At 22.8% G+C, this 13449-nt stretch overlaps 3 protein-coding genes across 6 annotated transcripts; 2 read left to right on the forward strand and 1 right to left on the reverse strand.

Annotated features, from left to right (window-relative positions):
* Window positions 1-2554: 2554 nt before the first annotated feature.
* On the reverse strand, window positions 2555-9799 carry LOC129611377 (multivesicular body subunit 12A). Of its 4 annotated transcripts, none has more exons than XM_055524505.1 (7): window positions 9693-9799; window positions 8449-8626; window positions 6479-6634; window positions 6219-6413; window positions 3888-4050; window positions 3567-3806; window positions 2555-3479 (listed from the first exon to the last, which is right to left on the reverse strand). In XM_055524505.1, exons 2-7 carry the CDS (start codon window positions 8580-8582, stop codon window positions 3357-3359), a joined length of 1011 nt encoding a protein of 336 aa, XP_055380480.1. In that variant the 5' UTR covers window positions 8583-8626; window positions 9693-9799; the 3' UTR covers window positions 2555-3356. The 4 variants fall into 4 exon arrangements, with proteins under 4 accessions (XP_055380480.1, XP_055380482.1, XP_055380481.1 ...); XM_055524507.1 differs by having other exon boundaries at window positions 8449-8607; window positions 9693-9708; XM_055524506.1 differs by lacking the exon at window positions 9693-9799 and adding an exon at window positions 9543-9682 and having other exon boundaries at window positions 8449-8607.
* On the forward strand, window positions 4647-6156 carry LOC129611375 (bifunctional peptidase and arginyl-hydroxylase JMJD5). The gene is made up of 3 exons (XM_055524503.1): window positions 4647-4962; window positions 5068-5218; window positions 5291-6156. The coding sequence occupies exons 1-3, from the start codon at window positions 4681-4683 to the stop codon at window positions 6154-6156; spliced, it is 1299 nt and encodes a 432-aa protein (XP_055380478.1). The 5' UTR covers window positions 4647-4680.
* Window positions 9800-11125: 1326 nt separating the features above from the next.
* Window positions 11126-13095, forward strand: LOC129611298 (AP-3 complex subunit mu-1). The gene is made up of 7 exons (XM_055524370.1): window positions 11126-11255; window positions 11323-11410; window positions 11472-11536; window positions 11613-11873; window positions 11954-12113; window positions 12195-12647; window positions 12745-13095. Exons 1-7 carry the CDS (start codon window positions 11221-11223, stop codon window positions 12928-12930), a joined length of 1248 nt encoding a protein of 415 aa, XP_055380345.1. The 5' UTR covers window positions 11126-11220; the 3' UTR covers window positions 12931-13095.
* Window positions 13096-13449: the final 354 nt, after the last annotated feature.

A 13449-nucleotide genomic window follows, 5' to 3' on the forward strand; every position in this document is an offset into this window, starting at 1 on the left:
ATTTGAAAAATTTTATATTTTCGAATTTTTGGTTTTGAAAAATTCAATGTAAAATGGAAACGAAAAAAAATTAATAAATTCTGAATAATTTATAAATTTATTTTAATAGTTTTTAAAATTTATTGAATTGTTAAGGAAAATAGGAATAAAGATGAGTAAATCCAAGATTAACAATTAATTTTATTCATTATTTAAAAAACGAAATTCATATATATAACTTTTAAAAATGAGAGCGAGTTCGTTTTTGCAGCAAATATGTTTTATGCAGTAAACACAATAAGAAAGCACTTTAAACTGCAAAATTTGTCAATTGTACACAATGAAACTGCAACTGCAAACTACAACTTTAAATTTTTTTTCTATTTTTGCAGTTGGTGCCTGTCCTAGTGTTCTGTTTTTACAATATCATTTATTATTTTTTTTTATTATATGTTCTTATTATATTATTTCGTGCTGCAGCCTTATTGTGTTTTATAAAGCGTTGAGGCTAACAGTTTTGCAGCTATCGAATTTTATAGTTTTGGAAGCGCGTTTGATTGTATTTAAGGCATTACACGTCAATGAAAATTATAATTGTCAACGTTTTGGGAAGTCAATCTGAAATTCCAAAGTGTTTTCTTTGCAATTTGTTGTAGAAATAAAATTAATTTTTTTGAAAATATTATTTCAAAAAATAATATTTTCATGTTGCTAAAGTCGTTGAAAAATGCAAATGTCGTTCGCAATTTATTTGACGATTTTGGAAATCGTCACAATATGTAAACAATTAAAATTCCAACATACCTATTGTATGCAATAAAAAAAACATTATTTTTTTACATTCAATGTACATAAATTTTTCTAATTTCGAATTTAATTTCTTCATTATGTTTAATTCTTACAAATTTTTCTCTTATTTTCTAAAACAAAAAACAATCTTTTAACTATTACCCATATTCTGTTAGTCGCATCACTTGACGTAATGGGTTGTTATTTAAAAATCTTAATAATTTTCTGAGTAAAATCAATTTCGAAATTCAAAATTTTCTATTGAAAAACAAAATTTTTTCAATAATATTCCATCATTTCAAGTGATGCAACTAACAGAATATGGATGTATGTAATTGTTTACATTGTAATGAAAAAGCGAATTGTCAACTAAATATTTTATGAAAGCAATTAAAATAATAAGATTTTTTACACATATTTTTAGTTTACTGCATATAATCAAAATGTCAAAATTCAATTCTATCTAATTCGCACAGTTGTGCAATTTTCATTGCTATGAATCTGTCAAATTGACGTTGACTTAAATTTTGCGAGTAGCATTTTGTAAAATGTTGTTAAACGTAATTTCCTTGCAAAAATGAACTCAAATATATTTTGTGATTTAATTGTTATCTGAACTAAATAAAAATAAGAAAATTTATGTTATAGCGTACAGTTCAATTTTATTTGATCAAAAACAATAGTAAAGATTATATGTACATTCATAAAAATAAAAATATTTTAAAAATTAATTATTATACACAGTAGAATTTTTGTCTAATTCTAACATTTTGTTCGAAATGAATTTGAAATAGAGAATCATTAAATATGAGAAATAAATAAATATTTGAGAAAATTAAATATAAATTTATTTTACGTTCAAAATTATGTCAAAAATTGTGATTTTGAATATTTTTTTTTTAAATGACCTATTAAATTATCAAATAATAAAATTCAAAAAATAATTAAAATAAAATTAATATTATATATTTTTTAATATACTTTATGTTACAAAATGTATATTATATATAATTAGCCTGATAATTTTTTTTTATTTTCGTATAAATTAAAAATCTAGTATCCAATCGTATAATAATTTCATTTTCTAATTTCTACATAAAATAAAAAATTTTAATGTAAATTTTTATTAATTTTTTTTTTTTTATAAAACTAACACTTTAAACAAAATGCGTAAAAACAAGAACTCAAAAATTTATAAAATTTTAAATAAATTACGTAACAAATTTTTGTTATAGGTTAAGTATTCCGTTCGTAAGTCAAATTAAATAAGAAAACAAAAAAGAAAAGTATTCTCATTAAATTTTGGGGAAAGGCACGGGAAATTGAATTTTACCATATTTTAATCATTTTGTTAATTAATTTTTTTTTTTTTTAATTAAATATTTTAATTAATTAACAAACACTCATATTATTCATATGATTTATAAGAAATTGGTTTTATATTGTAATTTTTTTTCTTGTAATAATTTGTTTTTTATTAAAATGTATTTTTTTATATATACATATATATATATATATATATATAAATTATATAATGATAGTTTTATAACATGGTAATAAGAAAATTTCTTTTATTACTTTTTTTAATATCAGGAATTTTCCAAAAAAAAAAAATTAACAGGATAAAATTTGATTTTTCTTTATGTTCATAAAACGTCAAATTCAAGTTATGTATTTTGAGAGTTGAAGCTGAAAAATTAAAAAATTTTATACATCCAAGTTGATTTAATCAACTCAAAGTAGATGGCATCTATTAAAGTGTTTATTGGCAATTAAAGAAAAACGATCTAAGTCAAAAATTTTATTATCAAATTTTTTGAGTGGCACCATTTTCTTAGTTTGATTCGTCTAACTTAAAATGTTTAGAATTGGAAAAAATTTTGTTAGGATTTCTAAATTTGAATATGAAGAATTCAAAAATGATTTTTTTGGCTTAATCTACTTTATGTTGTTCTTCCTTATTACCACAGATTATTTTAATTTATTATTTGATTTTGACGTTAATGAACACAATATGGTTTTGTTTTTAATACAAAATAAAAATTTATAAAATTTTACAAAATATTCTAATTAAATTTTATTTAATTTTTGTTCAAAATTATTGTATTTTACGTTTCGCTTCGTTTTTTTTTATTTGTTTTTCATAAAAATCTAATTTATATTCTAACATTTTGTTGGTTTTTTTGTTTTGTTCTATAATAGAGATATGACATGCCAATAGCTAAAAAGACTTATTTTGTTAGTTTAATTTTTAAATTCTTAAAATAACTTTTGTTTTTATTTATTTTGTAATTTTATAGACTAAGTTGTTTACATTTTTTTTTTTGTTGTTTTCAGAATAATTTTGTTTTCTATTTCATTTATTTTATTTTTATAATTCAAAAATATTGTTAATTTTTTCAATTTTTTTCCCTTATTTGTTAACAAAATTCTGAATATAGAAAGAAAATATTTTAGTTTATTATTTTTAACATAATAATTAATTAATTAATTAATAATAATAATTAATATCTTTTGTTTTTTTTTTTTGTTAGTAAGTTGATTTTCGTTGTTGTTCTTCTTATTTAGATTTTCATTTTAATTTTATTTCACTTAAAAAATGGATTTGTCGAGGAAGATGATTTCATAGTACATAAAATTTGTCGTTCTAATTGAAAATCATATTCGAGATCTTCATTCTTTTTATTAACTTTTGTTAATTTATCCATTATCTAAAAATGTAATAAGTATAAATTAAATTTATTTTACTATACAAATAATTGAAATTATTTATGTATATACGTTATGTATGCGTTTACCTCATTAATACAAGCACCATTAGAATTAGAATTTTTGGCAAGATTTGGATGTAAAGTAAATGGAACACCTTCAATTTCAGTATAAGTTCCTAATGTTCCAATTGGTGTATAATGACTGACGGCATTATTAATATTATTTGTAGATGATGACGGTGGTTTTGGTGCTGGTCGTTTTGGTGATAATTGAAATGATGCTGATATTTCTTCATAATCATGTTCCGTTGTTGGAACTGGTGGCAGCTATTTTATAATGTTAAACAAAAAAAAAAAAGGAAAATATTAATTTTAAGAATAAAATATTGTATAAATTGTTAAACTTACTGGTTGGCTTAATCTTTTACTATTTAAATTAATTCTATTTAATGCTTTTTCTACTTCACTTGCAGTTGAATTTGTATTAGTATGTGAAACCAAAGGAACTGGTGGTGATTGTCGGACTGGTAATGTCCCCGTTTTATAACATACCAATATACCGTTTATTTCACTATATTAAAAAATTCAAATTAGAAAAAAATTTTTTATTACATGAAAATTTAATAATTTTACAATTTTTTAAAAAATATTTCATATAATTTCAATATTAAAATATTCAACATGGTAAACTTCAAAAAATATATCTACCACAATTGGTGAACTGAGGAATTTTATAAGGACATAATGATGGTACAGAGACATCTGTTAAAAAAATCTATTAAAAATTAATTTGGAAAAAAACTCAAAAATTTTAAAAATAAAAAGTTTCACTTATCTCTCGACTGAGGTTATATTCATAGAACGAAAAAAAAATTACAGCGAAATATGAAAAAATTTGTATTTTAAAAAATGGAAATACACTGTTATCTCTCGGCAGATGGCTCTGTTTCAACACAAAAACAATATTTTAGCGACATCTTGTGCAAAATGAAAAAAAAAAAAATCAATTTAAAAATAGAAAATTTGATTTATCTCTTGACAGATGTCTCTGTTTTTAAATCTAAAAAAAAATTAATTTGTTGAAATGTGACAAAAAATTTTCCTTTCGAATCAGCTGTTTTATGTTATTCAAAATTATTGAGAAAATTTTACAAATATCAAATTTTTTCTAATTATCAATTAATTATTTTTTTTTCTATTAATGATTGAAATTAAAGAATTATTACTTATTTTACCTAATTCCAATGATATCATAAATCTTACTGATGAAGGAACAGAAGTACGATATATTTTGCATGAAACCACAAAATTATTCGAAGCAAGACAATATGAAACCGAAGAATTCAAATCAAAAAATTATTGTAATTTAAGCTTTTTAATTGAAAGTTTAATTGAAAAGAAATGGGAAGAAATAAATACTGGTCATTTTAGTGAAGTACCAATAAAAACAAGAAATATTTATTCTTTAGCCTCTTATTTTACGGTAAGTAAAATTAGGACTAAGTTCATCTACCTTTGTATGTATATTTGAGTATATTTGCATATTATGTAGGTGTGTAAATATTTTTAAAATTTTGTATATTTTTAGATTATTTTCAATTTATTAAATGAGAATGCGAATATTGAAAAATGTCGTGAATATTTAGACAAAGCTATACTAATTGGATGTACTGAAAATTTATATGAAAAGAATGATGAATTCTTAAAAGCTTTATCAATTTATTTAGATCAACATGCAGGTAATGATCAGACCTTTCAAAATTTGCCTATAAAAGTTTTAATACCTTAATTTTTATATTTTAAAATTTTAGATTCAATTGAAGATTTAAATTTTTGTATAATAGAACCAATTAAATTTGAAGAATTTCCATGTGATATTTCAATTATAGATTCACCAACAATTATTGATTTTTATGAAAAATATTTTTTATTAAAGAAACCAGTATTAATACGTAATATAATTAATCATTGGCCAGCCATAAATAAATGGCGTAATTTAAATTATTTATTAAAAATTGCTGGAAATCGTCATGTACCAATTGAAATTGGTAAACAATATACATCAGAAAATTGGTCACAAAAATTAACTAAAATGAAAGATTTTTTAATGAGGCAATTTGTACCAAAATCAGAAAATACAAATAGTAATGATGATGATGAAAATTATCCAGAAATTGAATATTTAGCACAACATGAATTATTTGATCAAATACCAGAATTAAAAGAAGATATAAGAATACCAGATTATTGTTTTTGTATTGATAATAAAACTAATTCAACAACAAATTCAGAAGAATCTACAACAACCGATGGTATTAGATTAAATAAAAATAATGATATTGATATAAAAGCATGGTTTGGACCAGAAAATACAATATCACCAATGCATAATGATCCAAAAAATAATATTTTATGTCAAGTATTTGGTAGAAAGAAAATTATTTTAGCATCACCATTATATAATGATTTTTTATATTCACATGAAACGAAAATGTTAAATAATACATCAAAAATTGATGCAGAAAATTTAGATTTTGAAAAATTTCCATTACTTTCAAATGTAAAATTTTTACATTTAGTTTTACAAGAAGGTGAATGTTTATATTTACCACCGAAATGGTGGCATTTTGTAAAATCATTAAATAAAAGTTTTTCAGTAAGTTTTTGGTGGGAATAAAATTCTTATATAATTAATTATTATTAAAATATTTGAATATATATATAAAAAGAAATTCTTACCCAGCAAATTTAAATCCATCTGGAGCAGTCTTTAATTTGGAGCACAATATAATATCAGTTATGGCATAATTAACATTACCTCTTTTAGATAATTTATATGCAATTTGTCTTTTACGCCATGCTTTCTGTTCTGTATCAGCAGTTCTTGATAATAAAGAAAATTCTTGTGGTGGTGTCTCTTTTTCTGATATTATTCTAAATAAAAAACAAAATATATTAAATTATAATTGTAGTATTTATAAAATATTTTCTAAACTTACTTTAAAGTCTCTAAAACATATTCGGGTAGACCTTCAGTCTTTGAATAGCATAAATAACGTGATGTTTGACGTCCAAATAAAATATTTTCACGCCATAAATCTGCATCAGAATCTTGATCATAAGTTCTATTAACAGCAATAAAATGTTTTGGACATCTAAAAATAAGAATATTCATTTATCTTTTTAATTTTTAATATTTTTAATTTTAATATTAATTGTAAATGTAAAACTTATTAGTTTGCATTCTTAATTATCTACAATGTAATCCGAAACTTTATTCTATAAGGTATAAACGAAAAATTCCTGATTTAAGGAGCCTTTAACTAAAAAAATTTTATTCTTTTGTGCTGTAGTAAGATTTGACAGCTAAGCATATTATATGTAGGGTATGCTTCATGTATAAATTAACAATATTAACTGGACAAAGAAAATATCTGCTATGAAATCAGAGTTTATGAGACATAAAGATACATTCTAGTCTATATATCTCAAAAACTAGAATTTGAATTCATGCAAGTTCTAATTCCAAGTTTTATTGTGTTCTTTAAAATCCATCTATATTTTATTGTACATCGGGTTTAAAGTGCAACAACATCGTACTTTATTAGTAGCAAATTAAAACATACAAATGGTTACATTTCAAGAAGTTGAGCCACACAATGTGCAATCATCTTTCTTCTTATTTTAATTAAATATGAATTTAATTTATTTATTGTAATTTGAAGAGTTTGAATTCAGTTGGAAAGCAAAAATGACAAATAAATGAAGAATGAAGAAGTGAAAAAAAATATTAAAACGTGTAGTCCTTAAAATAGCAAATTGAAATTATATTTTTAATATTTTTCGTATATTCGTGTACTTATACAATAATTTTCGAATGGAAAATGATAGAATTGAAAGAAATTTTTAAAACAAAGGTACAAAAGAGAAAAAATTTTTTTAATAATTTCATTATTTTAATTTTTAAATATGCATAAATTGTAGGAATTTCATATTTCTTTTAGTTGTTTCTGACCATAATATAATGGAATAATTCGTCTTCAAAGTAGTAAAATAATAACTATGCAGATATTGCATATATGGGTCGGTAGGTACTTACCCATTTATTTAATACATAAGTGGAGATATTGAATAACCTTTTTTTAATATGTATGTGTTTGATCTTAAGGCGACTTTCACTAAATTTTTGAATTTTTGATTTCTTATTTTCGCATTTTCTCTCTATTAATGAATTGTGTAAACTAATAATATTTGTTGAAGAAATTATTCTGAATAATTTATATAGAAAAATCATTCCTTAAATTAAATGAATAAATCTAGATAGGTATACAGACCTACCTACCTATTTAGAGTTGTGCAACAAAGAATTAATACCTATATTAATATATAAATAATAGTTATGACTTTCATAATTGTACATGTGTAACGTGTATTTGTTCTCTATCTATTTTTTTTTCCTATTATTATATTAACAGAATACTAAGGCAATTATCAAAAATTATGACTCAAAGATAGTAAAAAACCAAACAAATACAATCACTTTTCACTGACGTAGACTATATTTTAATTTTAAATAATAGTTAGTATTAAGATTTCCGGATTCAAACGCAAAAAATATTTTTTGTTAAGTATGTAAGTATAAGTATTTAAAATTAAATCTCTTTAATCTACTTTTGATATTCAAAATAATTGGTTCTTTGTATATAAAATAATTAGATTTTATTAAAGAATCAGCTGCTTATTGTGAAATAATAATTTTCATCTATAATTTAATAATGAGTCTTAAGGAACCTGCTGTTTTACAGCTACCTATGTGGATACCAAGTAATATACCTAAATTTGAAAGCAAAATATTATGTTAATAGTTTACTATTATGCCATATCTACCGCTAACCAGTTAAAAAACTAAAAAAAGTCAAAAAATTTTCAAATTCTTGTTAGGTATTTACGAGTACTTTCATATACTTACTTTTCATAATCTTCAACTATTTGTAATGATGTAATTGGTCTATTATCCGGTAAAAAGCTCATTATTGAATTAATAACATTTTGCTGTTGAAATATTGGTTGTGAAGAAACATTGTTTTTCCCACCTTTAATCATCTTAATTTATTCTTTTTGAATCACACTAAAATAATATTATCACACTGAATAATAATAAGAAAGAAGAAAAACGAAAATCAAAGTTAGTCAAATTAAAAGGAAAACTTGTTGACATTAAAAATAAAATAAAACCTTTTTATAAATATATAAAAAAAAAACAACCGTCGTCGGGGAGGGAGGGTGTTAGTTACGGTAAGTAGATATTAAAATGTATAATAATAATAAGAAAATATTCTTTGAAATATAATTTGTGTAGTAATTTTATTTATTTATTTTAGAAATATTTTGGTTATCTTTACTTTTCAGAAATTTATTATTAATGATAAGCCCTTAGTTACATACTTAATATGTGTATGTGCATCAAAATATTGGTAGGTACATATGTAAATAAAAATTTTACCTATACAATGCACTTAATATATATATATGTGTAAATAAAAATTGCATAGAAATAGCTAGATGTTTATTCAAATATACTAAGAATTAAGTATTACTAAGAATATTTAAGAACTAAAAGAAAATTTTATAGAATAATTTATTTAAAAAAAATTCTAGTTATTCTCTTGCAAGCAATTAATTATTAATTTCAATTTAGAAAAATATTATTGAAAATTTCTTTTTCTTTAATTTTTTTTTTCACTTTTATAAATAACCATAAATGCAATATTTTAATTTGAACTTTCTAAATTCAAAAATTTAAATATTGGGTATGGCACTATGCTTAGGTCTAAATTAAAAAAAAAAATTTTCTTTCACTTTTCTTTTTTTTGGTTTTTTAGGGCGATAAAAGCTTATTGATTGTTTATTTTAGGAATCTGCACTCTTTTTTTTTTTTCTTCTTTTCACATTTCAATTGCTCTTATTTATTATACATTTTTTTTGTTTTCTGCTTTTTCTTGTGTTGTGTGTATGAATAGAATTAAAATTATAGATTTTTTCTTATTTAGAAAGAATTCTAACCAATTTTTTTTTCTTAAATAATAAATTTCTTTTTATAAATTTAAAAATGATTTGTAAAAATTTAATTTTTATTTATATATTTTATATTTTTATTTTTTTGCGTAAAGAAAATGAAAATCTGCTTTTAAATTATCGTAGTACTCCACTCACTCCACTATTTTTTTTTTTTTGAAAAAGTACTTAAAAAGACAACAACAACAAAATATAAAAGAACAAAGAATAATGTAATGTATTTTTTCTCTTTCCCGATAATGACTGACATGACACGAACAAAAGCAAAACAAATATTTGTCAAAGAAAACATAGAATTTGACATTATATTATTAGTTTTTGTTTTATAAAAATATATTTCTAATGATTTTAGCGCTTGAAAAAAAAAAACAAAATAATAATTTGATTTTATTTTATCATTCACAATAATAAAAAAAAATTAGATGGAATATAAAAATTGAAATGATTTGAAAATTAAGAATGACATAATAATGACCGAATTGAACTGAACACACAGCATAGTCCGATATTTTTGTACATTATGTACTTTTGAATTTCAAAAATTTAAAAACATATTCCAAGTAACATTGTTAAATTTGGCATTTAACATATGTGAATTGACAATAAGCAGACAAATGTAACATTAGAAAAAAAAACGAAAAAAAGAAAAATAATGTACTTACACATTGTCAAAATCAAAAATTCGAATTCGATGCGTAGGCTCGTAGGTTATTTGTATTATTTGATTTAAATGGGCGTAAACACTGTGCGCCCATTTAGAGTGAACATTTAGTCATTTTAAACAAATGAAATTTATTTTTTACAATAAGTAAATTAATTTTTTATGCATATATAGTTTTTTTTTTTAAATATACAATGTAGAGAAAAAAAAGTTTTAACAAAATGTCTTGACTAACTTTATATTGAATATTATTAACTTGACAAACTATTTTAATGCCTAACACAAATAAAAATTTAACAAAATCCTAATTTGGAATTATTTCAGAGATCATATTGGATTATTTTAAATGGTTCTGATAATTTAAAAGGTTGTCTGTCATTTTACATAAAATTATCATTTCTTTCACATTTTAGTTTTTATTAAATTGAATGTCAATATATTTAATAGAATTGTCATTCAACAAAAAAAAAGATTTAATGGATTGAGTAAAATAATATGAGAAAATAGATAAACAAATATGTATAATATTATTATTTTTGCCTTTTTTTAGCTGAAAAGCAGGTTTAACTGGCCTAAACTGTTTTAAATGTCATTTATTAAATATTTTTTCGAATAACATGACATATAATTTGATCGAAATTTAAATGAGAACGAAATGAGTACAATAAAAATTTATAATTTGAGAAGTGACTATCAAAGCAATTTCATTTCCAAGTCGTTGCAGAGTTGCCCAAGGAAAAAGAGTAAATGTTATGGTTTTAAAAATTAATTTGATATTGATAAAATAAATCTGCCAAAAAAAATATTTTAAAACGTACCATTTAAATATAACAATTTTCTGAACAATCTCCATTTTGTAAAACATAGAAAATCAGCTGATAACTCTTCTCAATATGCAACTGTTGTCAGATTAATGACAGATCATCATTATCCTTTTATCTAAAGAGAAATTTAAGAAAAACTTCTAAGTGAAATTTGGTTTGGCTTATTGTTAAACTAAAAATTATGATACATAGTTTATTTATTATTAATTCTAGCGGGTAAGTAATATATAAATTACGTAAGTTTCATGTAATATTTATTATAAATTTAATTAATTGATTTTAGAGATGTTTTTCTTGAAAAACATTGGAGAAGTGTTGTGTCGCGTTCGGTTTGCGATTATTTCATTGAAGCACAGAGAAGTTCTCCTTTGGTAAAATAGTTTAATCAGACATTTTTCAGAGTATGTGTATTGAATTTTGTTAACTTTTCAGGATGTACCACCTGTTATAGCCACTCCACACCATTATCTTGTAACAATACAGAGAGGTGGAATTTCGTGAGTTTAAAACAATAAAATATTAAAAAATATAAGGAATTTGGTAATGTAAAATTGATATATTTAATATTTTTAGTATGGTAGGAGTGTGTAAGCAGGAATTTCCACCATTATTCGTTATAGAATTTTTGCATAGAGTTGTTGATACTTTTGAAGATTATTTCTCTGAATGTACTGAATCAATTATTAAAGAAAACTATGTTGTTGTTTATGAGTTATTAGATGAAATGTTAGATAATGGATATCCTTTAGCTACTGAAAGTAACATTCTTAAAGAACTTATTAAACCACCGAATATATTACGTACTATTGCTAACACAGTAACAGGAAAATCAAAGTAAGTAAAAGTTTTACGCTATTAATTTAATTTTACGCTATTAATTTTAATTTAAAACTAATTAATGTTTTCAACTTCAGTGTAAGCGGTACATTACCATCTGGTCAATTGTCAGCAATACCATGGAGAAGAAGCGGAGTCAAATATACCAACAATGAAGCATATTTCGACATTATAGAGGAAGTTGATGCAATAATTGATAAATCTGGGCAAACAGTTTGCGCTGAGATATTAGGCTATGTAAATTCTTCATACTTTATCAAATATACTATGAAAATATTTTAGTAGAGCTTTAATAAACTTTGTATCTCAAATTAACAGATTGATTGCTGCATCAAATTATCAGGGATGCCAGATTTAACCTTATCTTTTATGAATCCACGATTGTTTGATGATGTTTCATTTCATCCTTGTGTCCGCTTCAAAAGATGGGAATCGGAAAGGATTTTGTCTTTTGTGCCACCAGATGGTAATTTCCGATTGATGTCTTATCATATTGGCTCACAAAGTGTTGTAGCTATTCCAATATATGTGCGACACAGTTTAAATTTTAAAGCTGGTGAGCAAGGCAAATTAGATATAACAGTGGGACCCAGAACAACTTTAGGACGAACAGTTGAATCAGTTAAATTAGAAATTCAAATGCCAAAATGTATTTCGAATTGTTTATTAACAACAACACAGGGAAAATACTCATTTGATTCAGTAACAAAGATTTTGCATTGGGATGTTGGACGTATTGATGTTACAAAATTACCGAATATTAGAGGAACGGTAAATTATGAGATTAATATTTTTTTCCCTTTCAAATTACAAACTTTATTTATGTGACATACATATTTGTATGTGACAATTTGTTATTTGATTGTAGATTTCTCCAGCTTCTGGTACAACAGTTATTGAATCTAATCCATCTATAAATGTTCAATTTACAATATCACAACTAGCCGTTTCCGGATTAAAAGTTAATCGTTTAGATATGTATGGTGAAAGGTACAAACCTTTCAAAGGTGTTAAATATGTTACAAAAGCTGGAAAATTTCAGATTAGAATGTAATAATTATAAAAATAAAGTAACTTTGTATTCCATTACCATTAATAATAAGTTAAATTCATAAGTTAAAAAAATAAATTAAAGAAAATATTAAGTTTACAAAAAGTTAAAAGTTAATTTGCAAAATATTCTTCATTTTTATAATATTAAAGACATAGTTTATTAATCGAAAAATTTTAATGAATTTTTACGTAATCAGAAATGAAATGATCTTGAAGATGGTCTTATATGTTAATCTACGTCTGTACAAATGTAAGTGCACCTTGTACTAGAAGGGACTTTGAGAAGTAGTGCCATGCATGACCAAGTAGAACAAAATCTAACTTTTAAAATTCATTCTTTAATCTTTTATAATTTAATAAAAAAGTAATGAATCACAATTTTTATGGTGAATTTTATTATTCACAAAAATATACATACAATTAATAGGTACATCGTATAGAGCGACGAAAATAAAAAAAACCAAATCAAATATAAATTTTCTCACATTGTCCCCATTCTTACACTGATAATATGAAAAAA

Source organism: Condylostylus longicornis, unplaced genomic scaffold (assembly GCF_029603195.1).
Source record: "Condylostylus longicornis isolate FDR11 unplaced genomic scaffold, ASM2960319v2 ptg000049l, whole genome shotgun sequence".
NCBI lineage: Eukaryota > Metazoa > Arthropoda > Insecta > Diptera > Dolichopodidae > Condylostylus > Condylostylus longicornis.

Coding starts and splice junctions, on each gene's coding strand:
- LOC129611375 (XM_055524503.1), top strand. CDS start 4,681: ATGATTGAAATTAAAGAATTATTACTTATTTTACCTAATTCCAATGAT. Junction 4,963..5,067: donor CTTTAGCCTCTTATTTTACG/GTAAGTAAAATT, acceptor GTATATTTTTAG/ATTATTTTCAATTTATTAAA. Junction 5,219..5,290: donor TTATTTAGATCAACATGCAG/GTAATGATCAGA, acceptor TTAAAATTTTAG/ATTCAATTGAAGATTTAAAT.
- LOC129611377 (XM_055524505.1), bottom strand. CDS start 8,582: ATGATTAAAGGTGGGAAAAACAATGTTTCTTCACAACCAATATTTCAA. Junction 3,807..3,887: donor GTAAAAGATTAAGCCAACCA/GTAAGTTTAACA, acceptor ATTATAAAATAG/CTGCCACCAGTTCCAACAAC. Junction 3,480..3,566: donor ATGGTGCTTGTATTAATGAG/GTAAACGCATAC, acceptor TTACATTTTTAG/ATAATGGATAAATTAACAAA.
- LOC129611298 (XM_055524370.1), top strand. CDS start 11,221: ATGATACATAGTTTATTTATTATTAATTCTAGCGG. Junction 11,537..11,612: donor ATACAGAGAGGTGGAATTTC/GTGAGTTTAAAA, acceptor TAATATTTTTAG/TATGGTAGGAGTGTGTAAGC. Junction 12,648..12,744: donor TACCGAATATTAGAGGAACG/GTAAATTATGAG, acceptor ATTTGATTGTAG/ATTTCTCCAGCTTCTGGTAC.